Source organism: Neovison vison, chromosome 11 (genome assembly GCF_020171115.1).
Source record: "Neovison vison isolate M4711 chromosome 11, ASM_NN_V1, whole genome shotgun sequence".
Classification (NCBI taxonomy): Eukaryota; Metazoa; Chordata; class Mammalia; order Carnivora; family Mustelidae; genus Neogale; species Neogale vison.
In genome coordinates this window covers 38451523-38475995 of record NC_058101.1, presented here as the reverse complement: position 1 = coordinate 38475995, position 24473 = coordinate 38451523, and the positions used below count along the sequence as shown (strand labels likewise).

General features: G+C 36.8%; 1 protein-coding gene across 3 annotated transcripts in view; it reads right to left on the bottom strand.

The window, feature by feature from the left end:
* The window catches only part of ARAP2 (ArfGAP with RhoGAP domain, ankyrin repeat and PH domain 2), a 186461-nt gene that overhangs the window by 152402 nt on the left and 9586 nt on the right, over positions 1 to 24473 (bottom strand). For all 3 annotated transcript variants that reach the window (XM_044224949.1, XM_044224951.1, XM_044224950.1), the window contains exons 2-6: positions 18756 to 19811; positions 10032 to 10069; positions 8859 to 8935; positions 8018 to 8109; positions 5498 to 5851 (exon numbers count right to left, since the gene is read on the bottom strand). In XM_044224949.1, coding sequence (XP_044080884.1) covers positions 5498 to 5851; positions 8018 to 8109; positions 8859 to 8935; positions 10032 to 10069; positions 18756 to 19657 — 1463 coding nt within the window. In that variant the 5' untranslated portion in view covers positions 19658 to 19811. The remainder of the gene's footprint in view (positions 1 to 5497; positions 5852 to 8017; positions 8110 to 8858; positions 8936 to 10031; positions 10070 to 18755; positions 19812 to 24473) is intronic.

Here is a 24473-nt window from a genome sequence, read left to right as displayed (position 1 = left end):
TCAGTAGATAATCCCTAAAACTGGAAAGTGAGGGGAAAAAAGAGTATAAAAATATTATTAAGATGGGGCACCTGGTTGGCCCAGTCTGTAGAGCATGTGACTCAATCTCAGGGTATTGAGTTCAAGCCCCACACTGGGCATGGAGCCTACCTAAGGGGGAAAAAAAATTGTAAAAAAAAATTTTTTTAAATATTATTAAGATACACAAAGTAAAAACCAAAGAAAGTACTAAAAGAATTGAAACCAGCTGTCTTTTGTGATGAAGTGGAAGGGAAGGAAAGCTGCTATGTGTTGTGCTTTGTTTTGTTTTAACAAACCATGTACAACTTTCTGACACTTTAAACCATATGCTTTTTCAATCACCAAAACCTTAATTTAAAAAGTTTAATGTGAATTCATGCTTCCTTTACTTTATATTTTCCAAGGTAAGAATTGACTAGAACTTCACATTACCAAAGTGATGCTCTTCTGAAAAGAAGGGTAACGGCAGTTTACTAAGCACCAATTAAGTATCAGGCCCAATGTTACCTAATTTTCCAATGGATCCCACTGAGGAAATCTTGACCCTATACTTTTATGTAAATGAAGGTTCTAGGATACACAGCCAATGACCAACAGATGGCTTACGACTCTAATTTCAGTTTGATTCCAACACCTTTACATTCATTTCTTGGCCATTAAACAGACTGAAAGAAATTACTCGTGTTATTTGATAAACACTAAAACTCAGAAACTGTTTCCTCAAACTACAAATAAAATATTTAAGTTTTTTATTTTCTTGGCACAGCAAGATACTTTTTATCAAAGATTTAAGCTTCACCTTGAAGTTCAACGTGGTGATTGGTACATAACATCCTGGTCCGATAAAGAGACTCGTCAACTTTCCACTACATTTGCTTTTCACATAAAGGCCAACCAGAGGTCAACATTCCCAGGACTGGAGGAGCTCACACACTTGTGTACCAGGGTGAGGAACTGCTTCATGAAAGCAGCCTTGGAGATGCTGGGCATGAGCCAGAAAATCAGTCACTGACAGACGCACCAACAGTCTAAGCTCTCATCTCCCACCAGCTCATGGACTACTGGCTTCTGGGTGATCGGACTCCTAACTTCTATCCAGGATTTGATCTTTTCTGGGTATTTGACCACTGACTTCTTCATTTTCCTTAGTTCTCTGTTCAGCCTGAACATAGAATCCACTGACAGTTTCTCCCTCTTCGTTCTAGAACTCAATCTTGTATCTCCAAGAAAATAACCCAACCAACCCCTGCTATCCATCTCACAGACTTCAGTATCTCTAGGAATCACCTATGGCAGTGCCCTTTCACTCCCTCTAGGTAGAAAAGTATTTCTTCTAAAAATGCTAGTTAAAATCTTATCCATTTCCAAAGGTCAACTGAATTGCTAATTCCCATCTAGAAGATCTTTGAAGAAATGTTCTCTCAGCCCCTTTGTAACTTCACAGTTCTATACTCTTCAGGACTTTTCTGCACCAATTACTAGACTCGGTATTTTGCTTTTTGTTTTTTGGGGTTTTTTGTTGGTGGTGGTGGTGGTGGGTTTTTTTTTTTTTGCTTCCTTTTTTCTGCCCGAAATGGAAGACACAAAAAAGACAAGAAACACACATATCTTGCATATATTTGTATTACTCCACAAATTCTTAAGCACATTCTATATCCAAATTGCTGAGTTAGCTTCACATGCTCAGCTTCTGCTGTTCTAGGCTCAGATTACCACACAAAGCCTCTCCATGGGGAAAAAGTTAATAATTTGTTAAAGAGGAATTCTGCTGAATAAGAAATAAGGTCACAAAACCTATTCTCAAGTAAAATATGAATTCCTTGAGATACATTGCAATGTTTACAAAATTCATGGTGCATCACACTGAACACACAAATTAGCTTTAGAAAACAGAAAGTTAAAAATGTCAAAAAGGTTTCTTTGTTGCAGATATGTTTGGGTATTTCACCATGTGCACCTCCTAGAAGGGATACGGCATATTCACCATGCTCACCTCTCGTCACGGCAACCTGCACAATGCTTCCTCTGAGTTACATACTCGGGAAATGCTGGAATAAATTCTATCCAGTCTTTCATATTTACATCCACTCACATTGGGTGAGGACTTTCAACTTATCAGTTACAGTCAGGAAAAGGGATGGAAAAAGACTTGCTTTTTTATCCTCAAAACCCAGTGAGTTCTGTTTTGTTTTTTTGTTTTGTTTTGTTTTTCTGTTAAACCGGTACCATTGATTAAGTTTTTCATCTGCTTGACCTATTTGAAACACTAGTAAGAGACCCAAGGTCTACATTTTATTGGGTTTCCTCCATACAATTTTTGAATTTGATAGTATCAGGCTATGTTATAATTAGATCACACAAATAGCTAAGTGAATGTTCATAACTTTAAGCCCAACTATAAATGTCCTCATGTTTCTTTAATTGCATGATGTTACAATTACTCTCTTACTCAGTATTAGACATGTTTTCACATACTATGCACTGGTTCAGGAGAGGCATTTGCACTGCAAAAGCAAATAGACAGTCATGTGAAATAAACCCAGATTATAAATTTGATTATTTTAATGTCCCGCCCGACTGAGGACAGTTTTAAACACTATTTGGAGAAGGATAAGTGAGTATGGCTCTTTGTTCTCCAACTGTGTTTTGAAAAAACATGTGTCTTTAAGAGGGAAAGAGAATCCTAAAAAGAATGCTGAGAGCCCAGTGCACTGTTACTGTATACCAGTGCTGTCCAGGCACCTCCAGAACTTCAACCAACATACTATTTGCAGTTCCGTTATTATAAAATCCCTATGCATAAAAACTATTTCTAAAAAATTTAAAGAAAAAACAGATCTAATGCTTGTTTTCCTATTGATTTCATTCTACAACAAATACTAACAGCAACTGCCACATGCCAGTCTACATTCTAACTACTGAGGATATCACAATAAACAAAAACCAACACAGATGACCTATCCCCACGGAGTGTAAGTAAATCATCCAGCATGTGAGCCCCACAGAGAAAAATAAAGTAATTAAGAGAATGATAGGGTCATAGAAGGAGAGAGGTAGTGATAATTTTAACTTTAGTGTTCAGGACCTCGTGCAAAGGAGACATAACAGCAAGAACTTGAGGGAGGAAGGATAGAAGCCACGTTGCTCTGTGGGGAAGAGCACTGCAGGACAAAGAATGACAAGGGCACAGGTCCCCAAAAAGGGCTCCTGCTTCTCAAAACTTCTATCTTTATTAGAATAATAGAAAGCAGTTTCCCTATTTTGTGATTTATCCAGTTATAATTTTCTACGTGGGGCCCAGGGGGGAAAAAAGAAGCTGGTATAAGGTTCTAGTTAATTCTCTAATCTGTTTTATGCCTCTATGGCCCATAGGCCAAATCTGGCACATCATGTGTTTATAAATAAAGTCTTATTGAAACACAGCCTCATTCATTGGTTTATATATTCTCTGTGGCTACTTTCAAGCCACAACTGCTCAGTTGCTGATTTCCCACAGATATCCTACAGAGGCTGTACCCAGATTAAAATGTATTTTATCTGATCCTTTACAGAAAAAGTTTGCTAATACCTTCTCTCTGGAGCTCAGAATGCCATCTACAGAGTGCCCCCCACATCAAACAGACATATGACCATGAGTTCAATAAAGCCCAGTAACCTCTGCTTAAGGAGGGGGCAAGCATCACTTTGTCTAATTAATGAGCATCTTAAAGACCCTTAACAATAGCCTACAGAGTCCAATTAGGAAAAGGAGAAATTCCAATTCTACTTATAATAAATAATACATGCTTCTTGGTCAGTAACACATACTTCTTTTCAAGCCATAGCAATAAAATCGTGTAGAAGAGTTCAACCTCTTGGTGATATAACAAGTTCCTTTAATTTTGTGATCTTTGCTCATGCTGGTATCCAGGAGAAAAACTGTTAAGGCAGAAAACTCAATCATTTCCCCTAAAATGGAAAAACATAAATCTAGACAACTTACATCATCTAACCTTAGGCAGATTCAGAATAGGAAGGATAGCAAGTCTGAGTTCTGATAAACAGAGAGGAAAAATGTTCTAAATGTCCCAGAGGTAGCAAATGATGTTGAAGCTTTTTCAGTGTGCCTGGAGCATAAACAGATCAACCCTGCAGAGAGCAAGGTACCATCAGAGATCATGCAGGAAACCACAGCTTCTGGGAGCTCTATACCCAGAGTCTGCTAAATCTTCTGGTATAAGCAGAGAGAGTACTAGGATATCCCTAAACACTTAAACTATACAGAAATGAAAGATTCGAGAATATTCAAACTCGCTATTTCATGTCACCTGTGTGTACCTTAGAGTGCTTACTCAGACCTTTGCTATTAGACTATGTAGTTACCAGTAATACTGATGACTGATGAAAAGTAGGCCTAGTTGACTACATTGTCCCCCTAATGTAACCAGAAAGGAGGTAAGATAACTTGTACTAAGAAGTATTCTGTTTCAGTTTATTCAGCACCTAATCTGCTAAAAGAAAGCAACAGTATAAAGTTTTTACCATATAATTTATAACCATAAAATATACTTTAAAAATTGGGACTTTTTTTCCCACTTTCTTCAGAAATGTAAAATCTGTTCCCCACTAGTCAACTAATGTTTCTTCTGGTGATTTCCTGCTAATAAAATTTATTTTAGGTCCAACAAAGTCTTTCTAGAAATGATGCACATTTGGGGGGAAATAAAGAAAACCAGCATGTTGCAGGGTCTCATTACATTAACTACTGAAACAAAAAGATATTTAATCCCAAAATAACTTAATAATTCATGAGGAATATTTCAAGTAAATATTTCAAAAGGACATTCAAAAATCGGGATGCCAGAAAACAATTCTAATTAAATATAATCCCTCCCCCAAGTATTTTCAGTACTGTAAAACCTTAAGGGACAGAAGTTTCTTTGTAAACATCTGAAATGATAAATCTGTTTTAAAAGTATAATATTCAAGGACTCTGACCTTCTGTGCAACATACAAAAATCAAAACAATATATCAATAACAGTGAAGCCTGAAGTCTAACAATGATGTACTTTCCCTAACTACAATTAAGACTTGTATTCCCAAACAGAACACTGTTATAATATGAGCAAAAGCCAAACAGCGTGGGCCTCGTAATACCAACTCAATCTCTGTTGTTTTTCTTTGCTACAAATTGGGACACAGTGCATGTCACCGTAAAGTTAGAAACTAACATTAAGGATGTAGATGTGAAACTGCAAACTTCAGTTTCAATGTGCTATTCGGAACCTTATCCCAGCATTCCATATAATGTATCACACATGTTCCTCCTCAGGTCTGAAGAACAGCATTTGCAAAAGTACACTGAAAGTCCCTAAAAATTGTGTCTATATGCATGGGGGAAGGGTAGGGGTGAGGAGTAGCAGCAACCCAGCAAGTTTAGAAATGGATAAACTTGAACTTATGCTACATAGGGGGTTAAAATTAATAACGACATACCCTTGAGGAGACAGTTTGTCTAGCCATCCTGATTTAACCTTCCTTGCAGAGGATCCATAAAAACAGGCATAGGGAGATATTGCATTTGAGGAAACGATCGAGGACTCAGCATTTCCACTTGTTGAGCTTAATGGATAACTGTGCCTATTGACGGGGTCCATAGTCAATGCTTTCTGAGTCCTAGATTTAGATGCCTTTGAGTTTTTTCTTCTTAAACTCTGAAAGCATTCTTCTACTGTTGAATATTCTGATTCTGAAGCAGAGTCTACTGGAAGGTTATTTTTGTCCTCTCGAGGTATCCAAATATCTTCCACTTTGTCTTCACTTATATTCTCCTTCCTGTTATCATATATGCTAAAGGGAAACAAATGGTCTTAATATTTCGAAGTGCCATATGTCATCTAAGCCACTGGTTACTTTGCAAATTTATAAACAACAAATCACAGAATTTTTTTTTTTAAGACTTATTTTAAGAGAAAAAGAGAGAGCACACATGTGCCCAAGTGCACTCACGCACACATGTGAGCAGGGGGAGGGGAAGGAAGAAAGGGAGAAGCAGACTCTCCACTGAGCGCGGGGCTCCAGGTGGGGCTTAATCCCAGGACACTGAGATCACCACCTGAGCCAAAACCAAGAGACTGATGCTTAACTGAATAAGCCACCCAGGCACCCTGAAATTACAGAAATTTAAGGTCAGAAAAGTCCTAGGCGTTCAATTAATCCACCTGATAATTTTCTTAAATTCTTTTGGAAAAATTGAATAGAAACCTCTTATTACCCTGACATATTTGAACACTGCTAGAAGTAGTACCGTTTTTCTTACGCGTCAGTAATCTGATCTGTTTCTTCTAGGGGGCTGGGTGCAGACTGGTAGTAAGGATGGAGACTGACCACACTCCCTGCATCACAATTTCGTATCTTCACCAACACCCTTATCGAGCCAGCCCAAGGTCTAGTCCCCAGGCAATGTCCTGAACCACCGCCTCATCTATTTGCAGATCTTACTTCCAAACTGGTTGCCCTTTGCTGGCTCTCTGCCATTCAATTCCAAGAATCCTATGTTCCATCATAATGTCAGAAAATAGTGAGTACATTCAGGTGGTGAAAGCTTCTGTATTATTTTGCAACACTAATGAGGAAAAACTGCACCACACTTTTGGCCAGAAAATGAGAAAGAGGAGACAATCAGAAGGTGAAAGCTGTATAACCTATAATATTCACCAGAAGACATTCCTAATAACTAAGCATATTGCTAAAGACTTAAGGAATAATAAAATAGATTCACTCAGTCATTTATGTGGAATAAAACTCATTACAAGGGCGCCTGGGTGGCTCAGTAGGTTAAAGCCTCTGCCTTTGGCTCGGGTCATGATCCCAGGGTCCTGGGATCGAGCCCCACATCAGGCTCTCTGCTCAGCAGGGAGCCTGCTTCCTCCTCTCTCTCTCTCTGCCTGCCTCTCTGCCTACTTGTGATCTCTGTCAAATAAATAAATAAAATCTTTTAAAAAAAATTCATTACAAAGACATTTTTGCTAATCGATGGAATAGATATGCATAGGGCTCAAATTACACCATTCTGGATATAGTGTTCTAAAAACTACTGCTTCCTTAAAAGAATGATTTCATCTGGCCCTTTGCACATTTTGCATTATAATACATTCATATCAAATGCTAACTGAAGGTCTTCAATTATTTAGTTTTGACTTAAGAAAACCTACAACTGGGACCCCTGGGTGGCTCAGCTGGTTAAGCATCCAACTCCTAATTTCAGCTCAGGTAATGATCTCAGGGTCATGACACTGAACCCCCCACATCAGGCTCTGCACTGGGTGTGGAGCCTACTTAAGATTCTCTCCCCCCCAACTCCCTCTCTCTCTACCACCCCTTCTCCTCTTAAAAACAAAAAACAAAAAACCCACAACGATGTCAGCCTTGGAAAGGGAAGAATAAAAATCAAAAATAAAATGAACATTTTATTTCATTTATTCATTTTATTTCATTTATTTCAGGTAATGAGGTACTACACGAAGTCTTAATAAAGCTGAGAACACTAAAATTTAAGTTGGTGCCTCACTGTTTAATTTTATGCGTGATCCAAATAACTGGATTATTGTCAAGCCACTTGTCAATGCTATACATCCAATAAGAAGGATATATTACATTTATAAAAATGCTGCACCATATTTTTATATTTTTTGCACCACCCCTTTCTCCTTCATAGTAATATAACTTGTCATCTTTAATGTGCAGTTGGAGAGCACCACAACGTATATGCCACTTTGGGACAGAAAGAGGGGTTTCAATTAGGAAAACAAATATAAACTGCTGCCAAATGTCACTATATACCCGGTTTAGAGATTCTAGATTCAATTATTAAAATAAGTGCCATTACTAAATCGTCTAGAAAGATTTGAACATACCAATGTAAACCATTTTCTTAGAAATACAGTATGAGCAGAAAGTCAACACTCATAACATTTTATTCAAAAGGATTAATCAGTATCAATCATGACCTCATACCTTGATTTGATGACAAAAGAGTTTCTTTCAGTAGTTGTTTCCCCTTTGAGTGTTTCTTCATGGGTCCAAAATTCGTTCTTTATAGACCTCTTCTATTAAAATACATATATATATATATATATATATATTTAGGATTTTTTTATATATACTTTTATTAGATAGCAAGTCTACAAATATTCACAATATCTGAGTTTAGTATTTTTTTATAAAAATGTCTAACTGCTTAGATCAATTTTCAGTAAAAACAACTTAATTAGGGAGACTAATTAAAAGAAGTCTTTTGATGCCTTTTTCAATATTATTTTTTAATTCATCATTTCAACCAAGAAAAACAGAACATGCCACCCAAGAACAAAATTTATTCACTTTTACTTTGCCACTTTTTGTCTTCCAACTTCTTTTATTGGGACCAAGAAATAAAATACAACAAGAGCACAAGAGGAAATGTTAAGTGATAAACTGAATAAGATGTATAAATAGTTAGAAGTAGACATTTAGGTATAAGGCAATGCAAAATTGAGGGGATTTTTGTTTGTTTGCTTTTGCTTTCTCTGGGGGGTTTGTCTTTAAAGTAACTTATCTTTTGGAAAAACCTCAAAGTTGGAAAATTCTGAAAACCTACCCTCCTATATTCCTGAAACTGAACATGTTTTTGCAAAATATATTCAAAGATACACATTTACCAGGATTTTACTGAACAGAATTTTTTGACAGAATTTTACTGTCTTTCTTCAATATAACTCATTTTTCAAACACCTTAAAGGAATAAATAAAGAGGCAAATATAGACAGAAAAGCAAAGACTTGAATATGGAAAAAAAATGTAAATGTATGGGACTAACCTTGAAATTTTCTAGTCTCTGGATGAGAAAGGTCTCTCCATAAGGAAAAATGGAAGATGAATTTTCCTCATTTGAATCTTTTGGGGGGAATGACAGGATGAGAATGAAAAGATGTGAATAATGTGAAAATTTTTTTTAAAGCAAATGTCTAATTATTTTATAACAATATCACAACTTAAGCTTTATTCTGAGAGTCCAAAATTATGCTTATGATTTTCACCCTCCAATCAATTCCTCCTATGGTGTTCTTGATATAGAATTCACTACGTATACCTCTCACTTCACCACAAAGACACATTATTGTTTCCTAAAGTGTGATGTGTCATATATGTCCTTGCTAACCTCTAAGATCCACATTGATATAACTAAGCACATTTCCCACACATGATGCAAACAGTCAAAATGCCATTTATAATGTTAATTCCTAAATAAGAGAATAGTACTAATGGCAGAAAATAAGTATTAGATGTATAATTTTCAACAACTTAATTATTAAAAGTTCACTAATATAACAGTTATTATACCACTCAAAATACCAGAATCCACTTAATATGATCTAACATCACAGTCACTAACACATCTGTAAATAAGTTATTTCAAGAGAATTTCCACTGTCCTTGAATTACACAGATCTACAGGAAAGAATTCTCAACACTTGCATTTTGTTATGGCAAACTTTTTTAAAGGGTCAGTAACCAAGTGTTTGCCATCTTATTATTATGAAGAATGTTCCTGAACTTCTACAAGCAGAATTTTCAAAAAGAAAGAAAAGCCCTGTCAATAGTCAATCTACCAAAGTAATGTCAGCCCTTTCCAGTTACCATGAAAAAATTACTTTCCATAAATCTATGGAAAGAAACCACTTAATTTAGTTAAATGCCTTAGACTGTGGCTAATGATAAATGAAGCCTGGTGCAAAAAAATCTTTTTACATTAGCATGTACAGGTTTTCAGGAATCTGAGTACAAATTACTGTCTTTTATTCACTCACCTTTAAAAGCATCCAATGTATTATGAACCCTAGCAGACAATTATTCCCATTATTCCTACTCCACAAGGGAGCTGCTTTTTTTTTTTTTAATCACAATTTTGACACAGTTGGGACTGTAAAATGAGTGCTAATTTACAAAGACTTTAAATGTGGAGATTCACTTTCATGTGTCACAGACTTACCAGTTGAGGTAGCAACATTTCTTCTCTCACGAAAATAGCTTAAAGCAAAGGGGGAAAATAGATAAATTAAAACAGGTAAGCAAAAATAGGTAAATTACTATCCTGAGTAAAAGATTAATTATAGAGACATACATTCTTCTGGATAGAAAAAAAATACTACTATTGAAAAACAAATTTGATTTTAATTAAACAGAATGGCTAAATTCCATAAATGTTTTTCTAAGTAGCCTTAATGAGACTTCACTGGATTTTATAAGCATTAGCCTCCCACCTTTATAATTCCCAAAAGTAAATGAATATGGTTGCCCAATGCTAGGATGCACATAGGAATTTCAAAACTGCTAGCCATACACATGGAAGAAACTAATTTTCTAACTAGATTTCAGTATTTATGTAGGGTTTTTTGGTCATTAGCTTTACAACACTGAGTCAAAATTTGTTGGCTTTTTGAGTATATGAGTATAGTATGAAAATACATAAGGCTTTTCTCAAAAAATTTGCTGCCCTGGGAAAAAAAGATTTCAGGTAAATTAATTAGAACCCAACATAATAATAATGACAGAGAAAGAAAACACTCTGGAAACAATTGCAATAAATACCCACTATTATATGCAAGAGTTCTATTTTTCCATATAAATGCAAGGATCAAGAGAGTGTCCTTAATGTCTCTTAAACATCTATCTGCCCAAGAAACTACAAGCAAGGATATAAAAAGAGAAAAAAAAAAAAAAGAATACAAATCAATTAAATAAAATATAGACAAAATTTTAAAATCATTGTAACTAAAGCTGGTTTTTCAAAAACAGCAATAAAACTGATAAACCTCAGGGAAGGAACATAAAAGCAAGACAGAAAGTACCAGTATCAGGAACAAAAGTGGACATCACTACAAATGCTACAAACATTAAAGGAATACTTAGAGATTATTAGGAAAAAAAACTTTATGCCAATAAATTCAACAACTCAGATGAAATGGAAAAATTCTCTGCGGCATAATTTATCAAATATAATAAAGAATACAAAAATCTTAATATCCCGTATCTGTTAGAGAAACTGAATCTAGTAACTAGTCACACAAAAACTCTAGGCTGAGACATTTCACTGGTGAATTCCACCAAACATTTCAGAAGAAATAATAGCAATTCTAAATGAACTTTTTCAAAAAATAGGGAAGGAGAGACTATTTTCCCAATTCATTCCATTAGGTCAGTACTACAGATACAAAGCCAGTCAAAGACAAAACTGCAGATAACTGTTAGAGAAATATGCCTCATGAATTCGGATGCAAAACTCATTAACAAATTATTAGCAAATCAAATCAACCAACCTATACAAATAATATATTATAACCAGATGAGATTTGGCCCAGGAGAGTAAAGCTGTTTAACATGGGAAAAATCAATGTAATTCACCAAATGAAGAAAATCAAAGAGAAAAATCACATTGTCATAACAATAGATCCAGGAAACCGATGACATGATTCAACAACCATTTACAATAAAGACTCTCAGTACACTGGGAATAAAAGAAAACCCCTCAACCTAGTAAATGGCATTTATGGAAAACCTACACCATAATTCATGTTAAAGGCTGAATGGTTTTTCTTAAGATTGAGAGAAAGACAAGGAGGTCTGCTCTCACCACTTACATTCACATAATTTCAGAGGTCCCCACCAGTGCAATGTAAGTGAAAGAAAGAAAAGGCATGCACTTCGGAAAGGAAAATCTCTTACAAGCAGAAGGTATCTATTAAGTAGAAAATCTTAAGGGACCTACCAAAAAGATTCCCAAATTAACAAGAAAGTCTAGCAAGGTCCCACAGGAAGGGGAAAATATTAACAAATTCCATAGTATTTCTAAATACTGGCATTGAGCAACTGGAAAAATAGTTTGAAATACAATTTTTATAATAACACCCATAACACGAAATACTAAGGGGTAAATAGGTCAAAACATGATCTACTTTGATCTACACACTGAAAACCATAAAACATTGAAAAACTGAAGACCAAAATGAATAGATATACCATGTTAATGGACTGGAAGACTCCATACTATTAAGATATCAATTCTCCAAATATTGATACATACAGTCAACATAAATAACCAGGAATGCTCCAAATAAATATTTAAAATAACAAACCGGGAGATTTATATAGTTTTAATATTTAATCTAAACCTATAGCAATCAAACCAATGTGTTATTGGTAAAAGGATAAGAACATAAATTAATGGAACAGAATAAAAATATCACATATCTCCCACAATCTATGGTCTATCAGTTTTTGAACAAGAAATCAAGGCAATTCAATAGGGAAAGGACAGTCTTTTCAACAAATGTCACAGAAACAAATGGTTATCTCAATGGAAAAGTGGGAAAATGGAAAAAAGATGTGAATACCAACCATTACTTCATACTATATATGAAAATTAACTTGAAATAGTTTTTAGAACTACAAGTCACTGCTAAAGCTCTAAAATGCCTGGAAATACACACAAGAAAATCTTTGTAACCTTTGAGTATACAAATGTGTCTTAAATACAAAAAAAGAAAATTATATATACATGTAATATTTAATAAAATTAATGAAAAGATAACATATTTTACATATATAGAAAACACATTAAAAGGAATTAGAATAATTTTAATTTTATCTACTAGGGGTGTTTTAAAGTATATTTTGCTGGTTTTACTACTAGCCATATGAAATATAAAGAATGTTTGCGATTTTAATTCTTATACTAAATATCCACCTGCAAACAATTACCAAATCAACCAACTTCATTTGATCTACTGTTGATGAAAGATTAGCTCAATACAGAAAAAAAGTTGTTTTGAAAATCAGTTATCTGTATATTCTCATTTATCTATGAATTATCACAAGCTATTTTATATTCTAATACTTATTGTGCCCATAGCATTATGTTAGGAATTTCTATATCTGCATCTCATCTTTCATCCTCATAACAGCCCTATGACATAGGACCTGGTGCTTAATCTCACCAATAAAGAAAGGAGGCTCTCCCAGCCCACCTCCCAGAGCTAACAAGAAGAAAAGCTCACACTCTTTCTTCATTTCTGTCTCTTTCTGCCCTGTTGATATCCCACCATTTGTCCTAAAAACTGTAGACTGCTTTTAAATTTGAAATATAAAGCATGGTTGATTTACAAAAATTAAAAATCCATACAGAAATGCAGTAGTTACCGTCTTCTCTTGTTAATTACACTTTCGTGACATTGGTTAAGTTATCTAAGAGTCCTGAGCCTGGTTTCCTCATTTATTGAAGGGGAATAAAACAGGGCCTGCTTCCTAGGAATATTATGAGTACTCATGAGAAAATGTTTTTAAGACATTTAAAGAGTACCCTTCACAATATAAACACTCAGTAAGAATGAACAAATCATTATTTCATTAGAGAAAAAAAATGGTCGTTCCTCCCAGGAAACTTTATGTGTACATTTGTTTCTTAAAGTCCTTAAAAGTAATCACATTTTTCACTTGTGATAGAAAAAACATGTCAACAACTTAGTAAGGGAATAAACTGTAGAATGTTATTTTTAATAAAATAATATGTAACAGTCATTGCATAAAATATGTGCATCATTGTGGACAAATCTCAAAAATAATATTAAGTAAAACACCAAGTGGCAAAAAAAAAAAAAAAAAAAACTCTGATTATTAAAGTGGATCTTCACCATGCCTACAGATGTTATTTTTTTATATATGTTTTAATCCCTAAAATTACCAAGAAAAGCCATGTTATAAAGGTTAATTAATGGTAATGTCTCCCTTTAGGATCTATACTTAACTGTTACTTAGAGAAGGCAGCCATACCAAAAAATAATTACACACCATAAATGGACTATCATTTCATAAAATGTTTTTTTAAAAATCCAATTCTTGCAATTCATAACAGACTTACTACAACAGACTAACTACAGGTCACTAGAGAACTCAATTCAAAAGAAAACCACAATCATTAGGCATCAGTTTAAAACTGCCTTGAGGTTACATAATATCTAAATAAAACACACAAATCTGATTTCAGAAAACATGAGAGTGTATTAACGACAACACAGATCAAGCATGTGAAATTTACAATGTACAGACAATTAAGTCTCAATCCAAGAAGTTCCAAAAAACATCCTTAAGGTAAGAACAATGATAATTACAGAAGGATTGCAACACAAAAATCTACATCATTATTCTCAAACTTTTTTTTTTAATCAACTAGCAAAAGTTGTAGCTCAAAATATAGTTTTTCATGGGCAGAGGTCATGAATAGACATTTTTGCAAAGATGACATCCAGATGGCCAATAGATACATGAAAGGATATTTGACATCACTCATCAGGGAAATATAAAACAAAACTACAAAGAGGTATCACCTCACATCATCTGTCAAAATGGCTAAAATCAGCAACACAAGAAAAAATAAGTGTTGGCAAGGATGTGGAGAAAGAGGAACCTCTTGCAGTGCTGGTGGTGATGCAAATGGGTACAGCCACTCTGGAAAACAGTACAGAGGTTCCTTATAAAATTAAAAATGGAACTACCCAGGGGCGCCTGGGTGGTTCAGTGGGTTAAAGTCTCTGCTTTTGGCTCAGGTCATGATCCCGGGATCCTGGGATCGAGCCTCAGCAGACAGCCTGCTTCCCCCTCTCTCTCTCTGTCTTCTGCCTGCCTCTCTGCCTACTTGTGATCTCTGTCAAATAAATAAATAAAATCTTAAAAAAAAAAAAAAATTGCCCTACAACCCAGCAACTGTACTACTAGGCATCTACCCAAAGGATAGAAAAATACTGATTCAAAGGAACACATGCACCCTGATATTTATAGCAGCATTATCCACAATAGCCAAATTATAGAAAGAGCTCAAGTGTCCTGTGACTGACAAATGGATAAAGAAGATGGGGTGAGCATATGTGGACAATGGAATATTACTCAACCATAAAAAAGAATGAGATCTTGCCATTTGCAAGGATATGGATAGAGTATATGCTAAACAAGTTAGAGAAATACCATATGATTTCACTCATGTGGAATTTAAGAAACAAAACTAAGGATCGAAGAGGAATAAAAAGAGAAGGAGAGGCAACCAAGAAACCGACTCTTAACTACAGAGAAAGAACTGATAGTGACCCGCGCGGAGGTGGGTGGAGGGATGGGTTAAACAGGTGATGGGGACTGAGAAGCAGGCCAGTTACTGTGATGAGCACCACTGTTGTATGGAAGTGCTGAATCACTATATTTTATACCTGAAACTAATATTACACCATCTGTTAACTGGAGTTTCAGCAAAAACTTAAAAATTTTATATATTTAAAAAAAAATTTTTTTATATATTTTTGCAAACAAAGTGGTGTGTGAAAAATTTAAAAAGCATAAACCTAATGTCTTTTTACTTATAAAAAGTATGGAGCAAACACATCATCATCCTCTAAGAATAAATCAAACCATGAAGTAAATTTTGATTCATTATTTAGATGAAGTCAAAATTTTGCAAATACTGAAATAATCAGCCTACTTTTTTCACAGAACTCATAAGAAAGTATTTTAAAAAGAAAATAAATTTTGGACTGCTAAGCATTTTTTCCACTATAACATGAAATGTGCAGTTTTCTTGAACATGAGAAAGACGGGTTGAATTCCCGTATTTTTCCACTTCAATGAACCCAACAATTGCTTATTACCTTTTTGTACACTTTCTGCTCATGTATATTTCAACATTAAAGTATTACCCATGTAGTGGGTACTTTACCATGTAATGGGACACTTTTAATGTTCATATCATGTCTATGTATAACTAAAAAAAATATCTAAGGTTGCTATTATCAATACAAATTTCAAAGAAGCCTAGAGACGGGGTTTATATTTCACACTTGTCAAGGGCCCTTAGTCAATACAGTACCTCAGTCTTAAATTGTAATGGATGTGCTCTGATCACAGTGCAGCCCTGCGTACCATCCTCCTCCCCGCATCTCTGCTTTTTTCCCCTTCCCTCAAAGCATTCAGAGGCTCCCCGGTAAAGGGCAAGATGCTGGAACTCTCCTTCTGCTGGGAGGCCTCTATGGGAGACCTCCAGGGGAAGCTGATAAGGGAAGAGCTGGCTCCTCAAGATTAAAAAAAGCTTCTGAGGTTCATCGTCCATATCCCCACACAGTCCATCCTTTCCAAGACTAGGAACAGGCAGGAATTCAGGGAAAACTCAAGGAAAGGACAAAGATAATCCATTTGGCCAGGAGTCGATTGTGTCAGATAAAGGAGGGAAAAGGCAGGGGGAGGAACTTGTCTTCAGGGAGAGAGAGAGAGAAAGGGCGAGCCTCACACCAGCGTAACACATCCAACATCTATACCTTTTATCAGATACATGAAATGCTTACCTGGTAAAGGAATTAGGTTACAAGTATTGTCCACAAAAAATATTTTTATTTGGTACCTCGAGAAATGTACTAAAATATAATTTATATGTTATTTGATTACAAACAATCTCAGGTTATAGAATCCACAGTTTAAAAGTCATATTATGACATTTTTTTAAATCTTGCAAAATTATTATTTGCAATTCAGGCCAGCACCACAAGGAAAAACACAGTGCAGTGTGAAAATAATTTAGTTTACTTTCTCATGTTATGATATGAGGACCACAGATATACAGGTCCATTTACTGCCATAATAGAGAGCAGAAAGGTTACAAGGGGTAATTTGGCAGGGCTCCGAAGCAACTAGCACTAAGTTATTTACAAATAATTTTAACATTATTTCAAGTTTCATCTTCAAAGACTCACACAAATAATGTGAATAACAAGCCTTTCATATGATGCACAGCTTACACACAACTGAATAAACACCAAAAGATTCTCAAAAATGTATGAAAAATAGCACAACTTGTTTAAAACTTAAGCCAAATGTTTCTTATCTGAAGTTATCCTACCAACACCCAAAAGGATTCTGTTCTGGCAAAGAAACACTTCCTATGTGTATACTCAGAGCAAACCCTTCTCCGTTGCCTTCTTTTGTTTAAAATTAGCAAAATGTTTTAAAACTGAAGTGTCGTACAAAAATTAGTCATCTTCTACTTGTGTAACTAATACTTCAAATCTCCTACACGCAATCTACATTTTTAAGAATATTTACTAAATAAGCGGTTAAGAAAGTGAGTGCGGGCTCTGGAGTCTGATGTATCGGAATGAAATCCCAGTTTACAGTCATGTGATCCTAGAAAATGAACTGAGCCTCAGTCACCTCATTAAAAAGTGGGTGATTAATACGATGTGTATCATAGGGCCACTGTGAGATTTAGATAATCCATGGGAAATTTTAAACCAAACTAAAACCTACAGTGTTTAATAAATGACACTATCACTACTGATTTCCAAGGAAAGACTAGACATCGCTATTGGCACTAACGATGTCAAGACGAAGACGAACAAGCTAGGTTCTCCACCCTCAAAGAGTTTATGTTTTAATGAGAAGTTCTTTTTTTTTTTTTTTTTAAGATTTTATTTATTTATTTGATGGACAGAGATCACAAGTAGGCAGAGAGGCAGGAAGAGAGAGAGACGAGGAAGCAGGCTCCCCGCCGAGCAGACAGCCCAATGCGGGGCTCGATCCCAGGACCCTGAGATCATGACCTGAGCTGAAGGCAGAGGCTTAACCCACTGAGCCACTCAGACGCCCCTCTACTGAGAAGTTCTTAGAAGAACAGTCCTGTAAATGGCCACATTTTCTTTGGCAAATACTAAGCCACCACACTTCCCCCTGCAAACACAACCGGGATCTTGCACAATAATCACCACAGATGCCCAAGGGCAAAAGGACCAACAGTAGGGACAGAGTGGATGCACGCAGGGATGGAGGATCTTGAAAAAACGCCTGTGCAGGAAATCCGTAATTGCATTTAGTACCACAGCAGTTAACAGTTGAACAACCTCAGGACTCCCAGCAGAGAGACAAGTGTTAGCTTTTAGTGAAAAAACATCCCACCACAACCCTGGAGAAAACCACAACTATTTTAGGTGTAACTTTGAGAAAGGGATGAAAGCTCTCCCTGCTGTTAAGTCAGCTCTTAAGCCGGACAGTTACCTCAAAGGCTACGAACCCAACATGCTGGGGGGCCCCTCCTTAGAATTCTGGTGCGAGTGAACTGGTTTTCGCACTGCACTGTGACCATGTTTTTCATGTCTGTTTCCTACACTACACCTCAAGCGCCTTTATTCTTCCCTCCCTCCTTTGCACCTAGCGCAGTGACCAGCACCGGAGCAGGAGCTCCTCAGATGTGTCTTGAATTATTAATTCATGCCAACGCACTGTGTCAGGCAGTAGAAATATACACATTAGAAAGGCTGTCCCCGCCAAAGAACAAAGAATCCAGTGGGGAGACAGAATCAGCAATTTCAATATGAGAACTGCACTCGTGGAAGAATATAATACCAGGTGTGAGGGGAAAGTATGGGAAGGAACAGCCAGTTAAATTGAAGGGAATTTCCCCCAATTACATGGGAGAAAACTAAAGAGTCCCAGGCAGTTATAAGTTGAAAATAGACTCTGAGAAATAATATGTAAAAGAAATGGCATGTTCTAGTTTAAAAAGAAGGAAAAAAAAATGTTAGTTGAGTAGGTAAATTAATATAAGTCAAATTTTCAAACACTAAAAATCTGTATTAAAGGTAACTAAATTCCCCCAAATTGAATACATACAGTTCACCATAAAAATTCTTACCTCCCTGAAATTCCTTTTGTTGACCCTGGAATCTCTGGCACAGGCCGATGTCTTAGCAGAAAAGACCGAGATGGTCTTGAAACCAACTTGCTACGGCTTCTCATAGGTGCTAGGATTGGAGATGACGGAACATACAAATCATTAACAACCATTTCTCCCTTAAATTGAAAGAATGGGGATGGTGATGATCTTTCTGTTAAACCATTAGTTTCATTTCCAGAATGTGCCTCCGATATTGAACAGCCAAGGGAAGAAAGGCATTCAGGATCTACATCAGGAAGCTTGCTCGCGTTTTCCGAGATCACTTCAAATGTTTCTGTTTGTTGCTCTTCAACCGCGAAATCCGTAGTTTTCTCTGTAATCAAAGATTCCGTTTTAATATTCTCATTACCAAGTAGAGTATGTTGGAAAGAACTCAAATTCAGGTGTGGTTCTTCTTCTGGAACAGGAAAGTTCTGTTTAAGAAGAGACAGATTATCGTCTGATTTAAGAGACTGGCTATTTGCAATGTCATTTCGATCAAGATTTTTGGTGACAGTCTCCCAGCGCGTCAGGCCAGACACCTGCACGTCACCTGTATCGGAAAGTTCTGTGGCGGTATTTTGACCAGAAGATGGACTGTGGCGATCCTCGGAAGTCTCATCGTCCTTCTTTGTTTTGTGGATATTTGCATATATTGGGATATCTTGCATTTTTGACAAGATTATCTGTAACTGCTTCAGTATCCTCTTCCGGTGTCCTGTAGGTGATATTCCAATTTTATGTAGCAAACCATCATTCACTGCTGCACAGTCTTTCACAGTATTCAAACCAAACTCGCGGAAGCGTGGGAGGTACTGCTCCAAATTAATGCTCATTAGGAAATCTCTGATATCAACATTTACTTCACTGACTGAGGACATAATGGTGGCTTCATTACTAAGCTGACATATCAAAAGCAGTAAAATGAGGTACACACATAGGAGAGTGTACTTCCGTTTTTTCCTCTACCACGTGTGACAGAAAAATGTCTCAAAATGTTATTTTCTTCACAGTGAATGTTTTATGTGCTTAAGCCTACAAAAAAAAAAATAAAATAAAAAGAGAGAGAGAGAGAGAGAAAGAGAATGTTAATGTATAGGGCGTTTTAGTTATTAAAACCTAGTTTTATACCTTATAAACTTTCTCGGAAGAAACCCAACAGAAATGAGGGTAATTACTTCAGTTCCCTCAGAATTTAGAATATTTGGCATTACTGTGCATGTCCTCAGAAGTCAATTCCTAGGTACAATGTGAAAGTACAGAAGAGAAATGCCATGGTAATATCCAACGATGATTTTCAAAAAAGGTAAAAAATTACTTTCCCACAAATATAAAATGAACATGTGCCAAATAATTTATTCAACCCATTAATTAATGAGGGAACCAGTAAGATGGTAAGGCTAGTTCCAGGAGCATTTATGGGAACAGGTTTAGACAGCCCATCAGAAAAGACTTATTTTTTAAGTGTTAGACTAAGATAGGTGGGTTAGATTTAAAAAACTTGTTAACGTCCTGCAAGGAAATAAAACCACAACCTTTGGGGTTATCTCTTTACCAGACAAAAATCTGTAAGCTAACAGATAGCGTCCCTGTTCAGGGCTCTAACTAAACAGTAAATAAAAAGTAGAGCACAAGATGAGAATTAAACACCCTTAGGGTTGGCCTGTTAAACAACACCCCCACACAAGGCACTGAAAGAACATGCTGTACATTCTTTTGATTTCCAAATTTTAGATAATTTCTCTAAACTGTAACTAGCTATGAACAACTTTTTTCTTTAATACACTCTCTTCAAAGACTCTCTTAAAAAGCACAATTAAACTTATTTCTCAGGTCAAGAGTTTCCATTTAAAAAATGCAGTAGCATTTGGGGCGCCTATGTAGCTCAGTTGGTTAGGCATCTTGTCTTCGGTTCACATTCTGATCTCAGGGTTCTGGGTTCAAGCCCCACATCCGGCTCCCTGCTTGGGGCAGGGGGTGGGGCAGGGAGTCTGCTTCTCCCTCTCCTCTGCCACTCCCCCTCACCATGCTCCTGTGCTCTTTCTCTCAAATAACATCTTAAAAAAAAAAAAATGCAATAGCATGTTATGTACAATATTGATATACAAGATAAGACCAGGTAATTCTTAAACACATTAGATAACAGGAAATAAACTAATATGAAAGGGAAAGGAAAAGGTTTAAAGGTTACATTTTCTTTTATGAGTAGCAGATTCACATAGGTTCATTTTTCTCCCAAACAACATCATTAAATTTTTTAAAAGGTCAATTCATCTAGGTGCTGTTCATACAGCTGTGTTCAGTTTGTGAAAATGTAGGATGTGTGCACATTTCTGGATATTATGCTTCATTCAATAAAAAGAAAAAAGTATAGAATATGCATAACACATGCTGAGACACCCCTCACCTAGGTAAACTGATCTGAAAAGGTGTTGATACAATGTCTCTGGAAATCACAAATCAAAATAGCTCTCCAAAAGGCACAACACCGACACCACAAGTCTTATCTGCCAGTCACCCAAAAGCCACTGCCTCGACTCTTTAAAAATCAGCAAACAATGACACATAGGTATGTGAAAAAAGGGAAAGCACGTACTGTACTCAGGCAGCACTGCAGAAGCAAAGAAAATACAAATGAGATGCAGGGCAGGAAATGACTTTGACAATAAGGTGTCCCTCTGTCACAGTCAAAATAAAAAAATGTCAAGACTTGGGGCGCCTGGGTGGCTCAGTGGGTTAAGCCGCTGCCTTCGGCTCAGGTCATGATCTCGGGGTCCTGGGACCGAGTCCCGCATCAGGCTCTCTGCTCGGCAGGGAGCCTGCTTCCTCCTCTCTCTCTCTCTCTCTCTCTGCCTACTTGTGATCTCTGTCAAATAAATAAAATCTTGAAAAAAAAAAAAATGTCAAGATCAAAAAAAAGAAAAAAGCTTAAACCTCAACACTATATATAAAACTAATACTCGGATATTCACTCTTGCTCTATACAATTATTTTATACATATATTATCTAATTAATTATTCATTTCTTATTATTTATTTATTTATTTATTTATTTATTTTTACATCACAAATGGAAATAACTTCTTGCCAAACTGGCTAACACCCTGATCCTGGACTTCCCCATTTCCTGAACTGTTAGAAAAAGAATTTTGTTTTGTTTCGTTAAAGTCCAACAGCGTGTGGCATTTTTGTTGCAGCAGCCCAAACTGACTAATACACTCCTCTATCCGCACTGCCCCGCTATGGTTCAGATGCTCATTAGATCTCTTGCCTGGATTATTACAGTCTCTAAACAAATCCCTCAGCATGGTCTATGGAGACGGTGAGCTATCAGTGAGCTACTGAAAATCCAAATTTAGCATGTCCCTCTGCATCCTCAAAAGGATAAAGTCTAAGCTTGTTACCATGTCCTACCACAGTCCAGTGTCAGTCTAATAACAACAATAATGGCAGCTACTATTGACGTAAACAGCAATTATGTGCAGATACCGTACCTCCCACTATTTACTGCAAGGTAGGTGTTCTGTGGACTAGCTCCAGTCTCAATTTCAACTGTGCCAAACATTCTACCAGCATCATCGCTCACTGTAGCTCATTATTGTTAATTATCATTCCTGAAGCAACAAACTGCTTAATCGCCCCGTTCCTCTGGCATATGTTCCATCTGCCTGCAAATCTGAACATTTTGGAAAATCCTGTGCCCAATTTAAAATTTTGAATAGGCAGGCAGGTATTACCACCTCTGTGAAGGCTTCCTTTCAACCTCTTAAAATACAATGGATCACTCCTTTCTTCAGATACATGTACAACTGGAACCCTAGAACTTGGCAGAGTGCTTGCTTGGGATACATTTAAGAGATAAGGGAGGATGGTGGGCATAGAAGTGGTTGAGAGCCCCATTTTGTTAGTTCTGTGGTGTGCGTGCATGTAGGTTTTATACGCAACACCCTTTCCTTCCCTTGGAGTATATACATACACTTCCTCAGTAGCTGAATCAAGGACAGATACACCAAATACCCAAAACCACCCATCTGCTATCATTCCATATGCTGAACATGAACTTGATTCCTTTTCAAGATTTGGAAGAGGCTCCCTCCCCACAGGCCCTATCATCCTCTCTGCACTTTGTCAGCTCCATCCTCCAGTCACCAGACTTTTTATCTGTCTGACCACTCAAGGGTGTTCACAGATCCAGTTCTTTCTGCAGAGGCTTTTACCCCATATGCATGTCATATGCAAAGAGACGGATGTGCCCATTCCATCAAAGGCTACCATGTGTACACTCCTTAAAATGGTATCAATGCCTTCTGTATTCTGGCCTCCACCTGGGCACACTGGCATGCATGCTATGATCTAGGTCAGTAGTTCTCCATGATACTGGTCTGCGGATCTTCTGTACAGCAATAGTGGCTAATAATAGGCCCAGAAATATGTACTTGTAACACACCCCAGAGATGACCAGTGATGTGCAGGAAAATTTTACAATTTTAAATTCCTCACATTCACCAAATATACTTTACACCATCCCACCTGAGCCTAAGCGCATCACTCTCCCCTCCAGGATGGAATGCCCCTCCTAACCCGCAGCCCATCAGTCTGGTGTCAAAGAGGCAAACCCCACCTCTTCTATATCCTAGCAGTATAAACACAAGCATATGGGGGTTTGTTTTCTGTTTTTTAAAGATTTTATTTGTTTATTTGACATAGAGAGATGGCAAGAGAGAGAGAACACAGAGAGAGTAGGAGAGGGAGAAGCAGGCTTCTTGCTGAGCAGAAGCCCAATGTGGGACTCCATCCCAGGACTCTGGGATCATGACCTTAACCAAAGGCAGACGCTTAACACCTGAGCCACCCAGATGCCCCAACACAGGTATATGTTTGTGTGTCTGTTTCCAGATCCGTAAAATGGAAACACTTACGGGTACCTCCGTACTGAAGAAGACGGTTAAAACAGTGCTTACTACTTGTTAAGTCCTGAGTAGACATACATTTCCATCATTATAATTATTTATTTCCATCCCTATCATCACTATCTCCCCACAGCTGAAATCTTCCCCGTTCTTTGAAGTCTAACTCAAATGCCACTTCCTTTACAAGGTCTCTACTGAACAAAAAGTTCTCTTCTCTGTACTCCTACAGCATTTACTTCTTAAAAGCACTGAATCATATTCGATTCATTCCATAGTAACCTACAGAAGTAGGATACTGAAGTACAAAACCGAGATTTTGGAGCTGGACACCTGGAGTCAAATCCTAGTTCCTCTACTTATTAGTTTTATGAGCCTAAACAAATATTTAACCTTTCTGGGCCTCAGTATCCCCTCATCAGGAAAATAGAAGTAATAATAATAATACCTATTTCAGAGGCACCTGGGTGGCTCAGTTGGTGAAGCAGCTTCCTTTGGCTTGGGTCGTGATCCCAGGGTCCTAGGATCGTGATCCCAGGGTCCTAGGATCAAGCCCCACGTCAGGCTTCCTCCTCTGCGGAAAGCCTGCTTCTCCCTCTCCCTCTGCCTACTGCTCTGCCTACTTGTGCTATCTGTCAAATAAATAAAAACCTGTAAAAAAATAATAATACGTATTTCATATGTCTGTTGTGAAGCATTTAGAACTGCACACAGAAAAAGCTGTCTCCTATTATTTACTACCCCACAATAAACTAATAACTCTGCCAAGATGATGCCCAACCCATAAAAG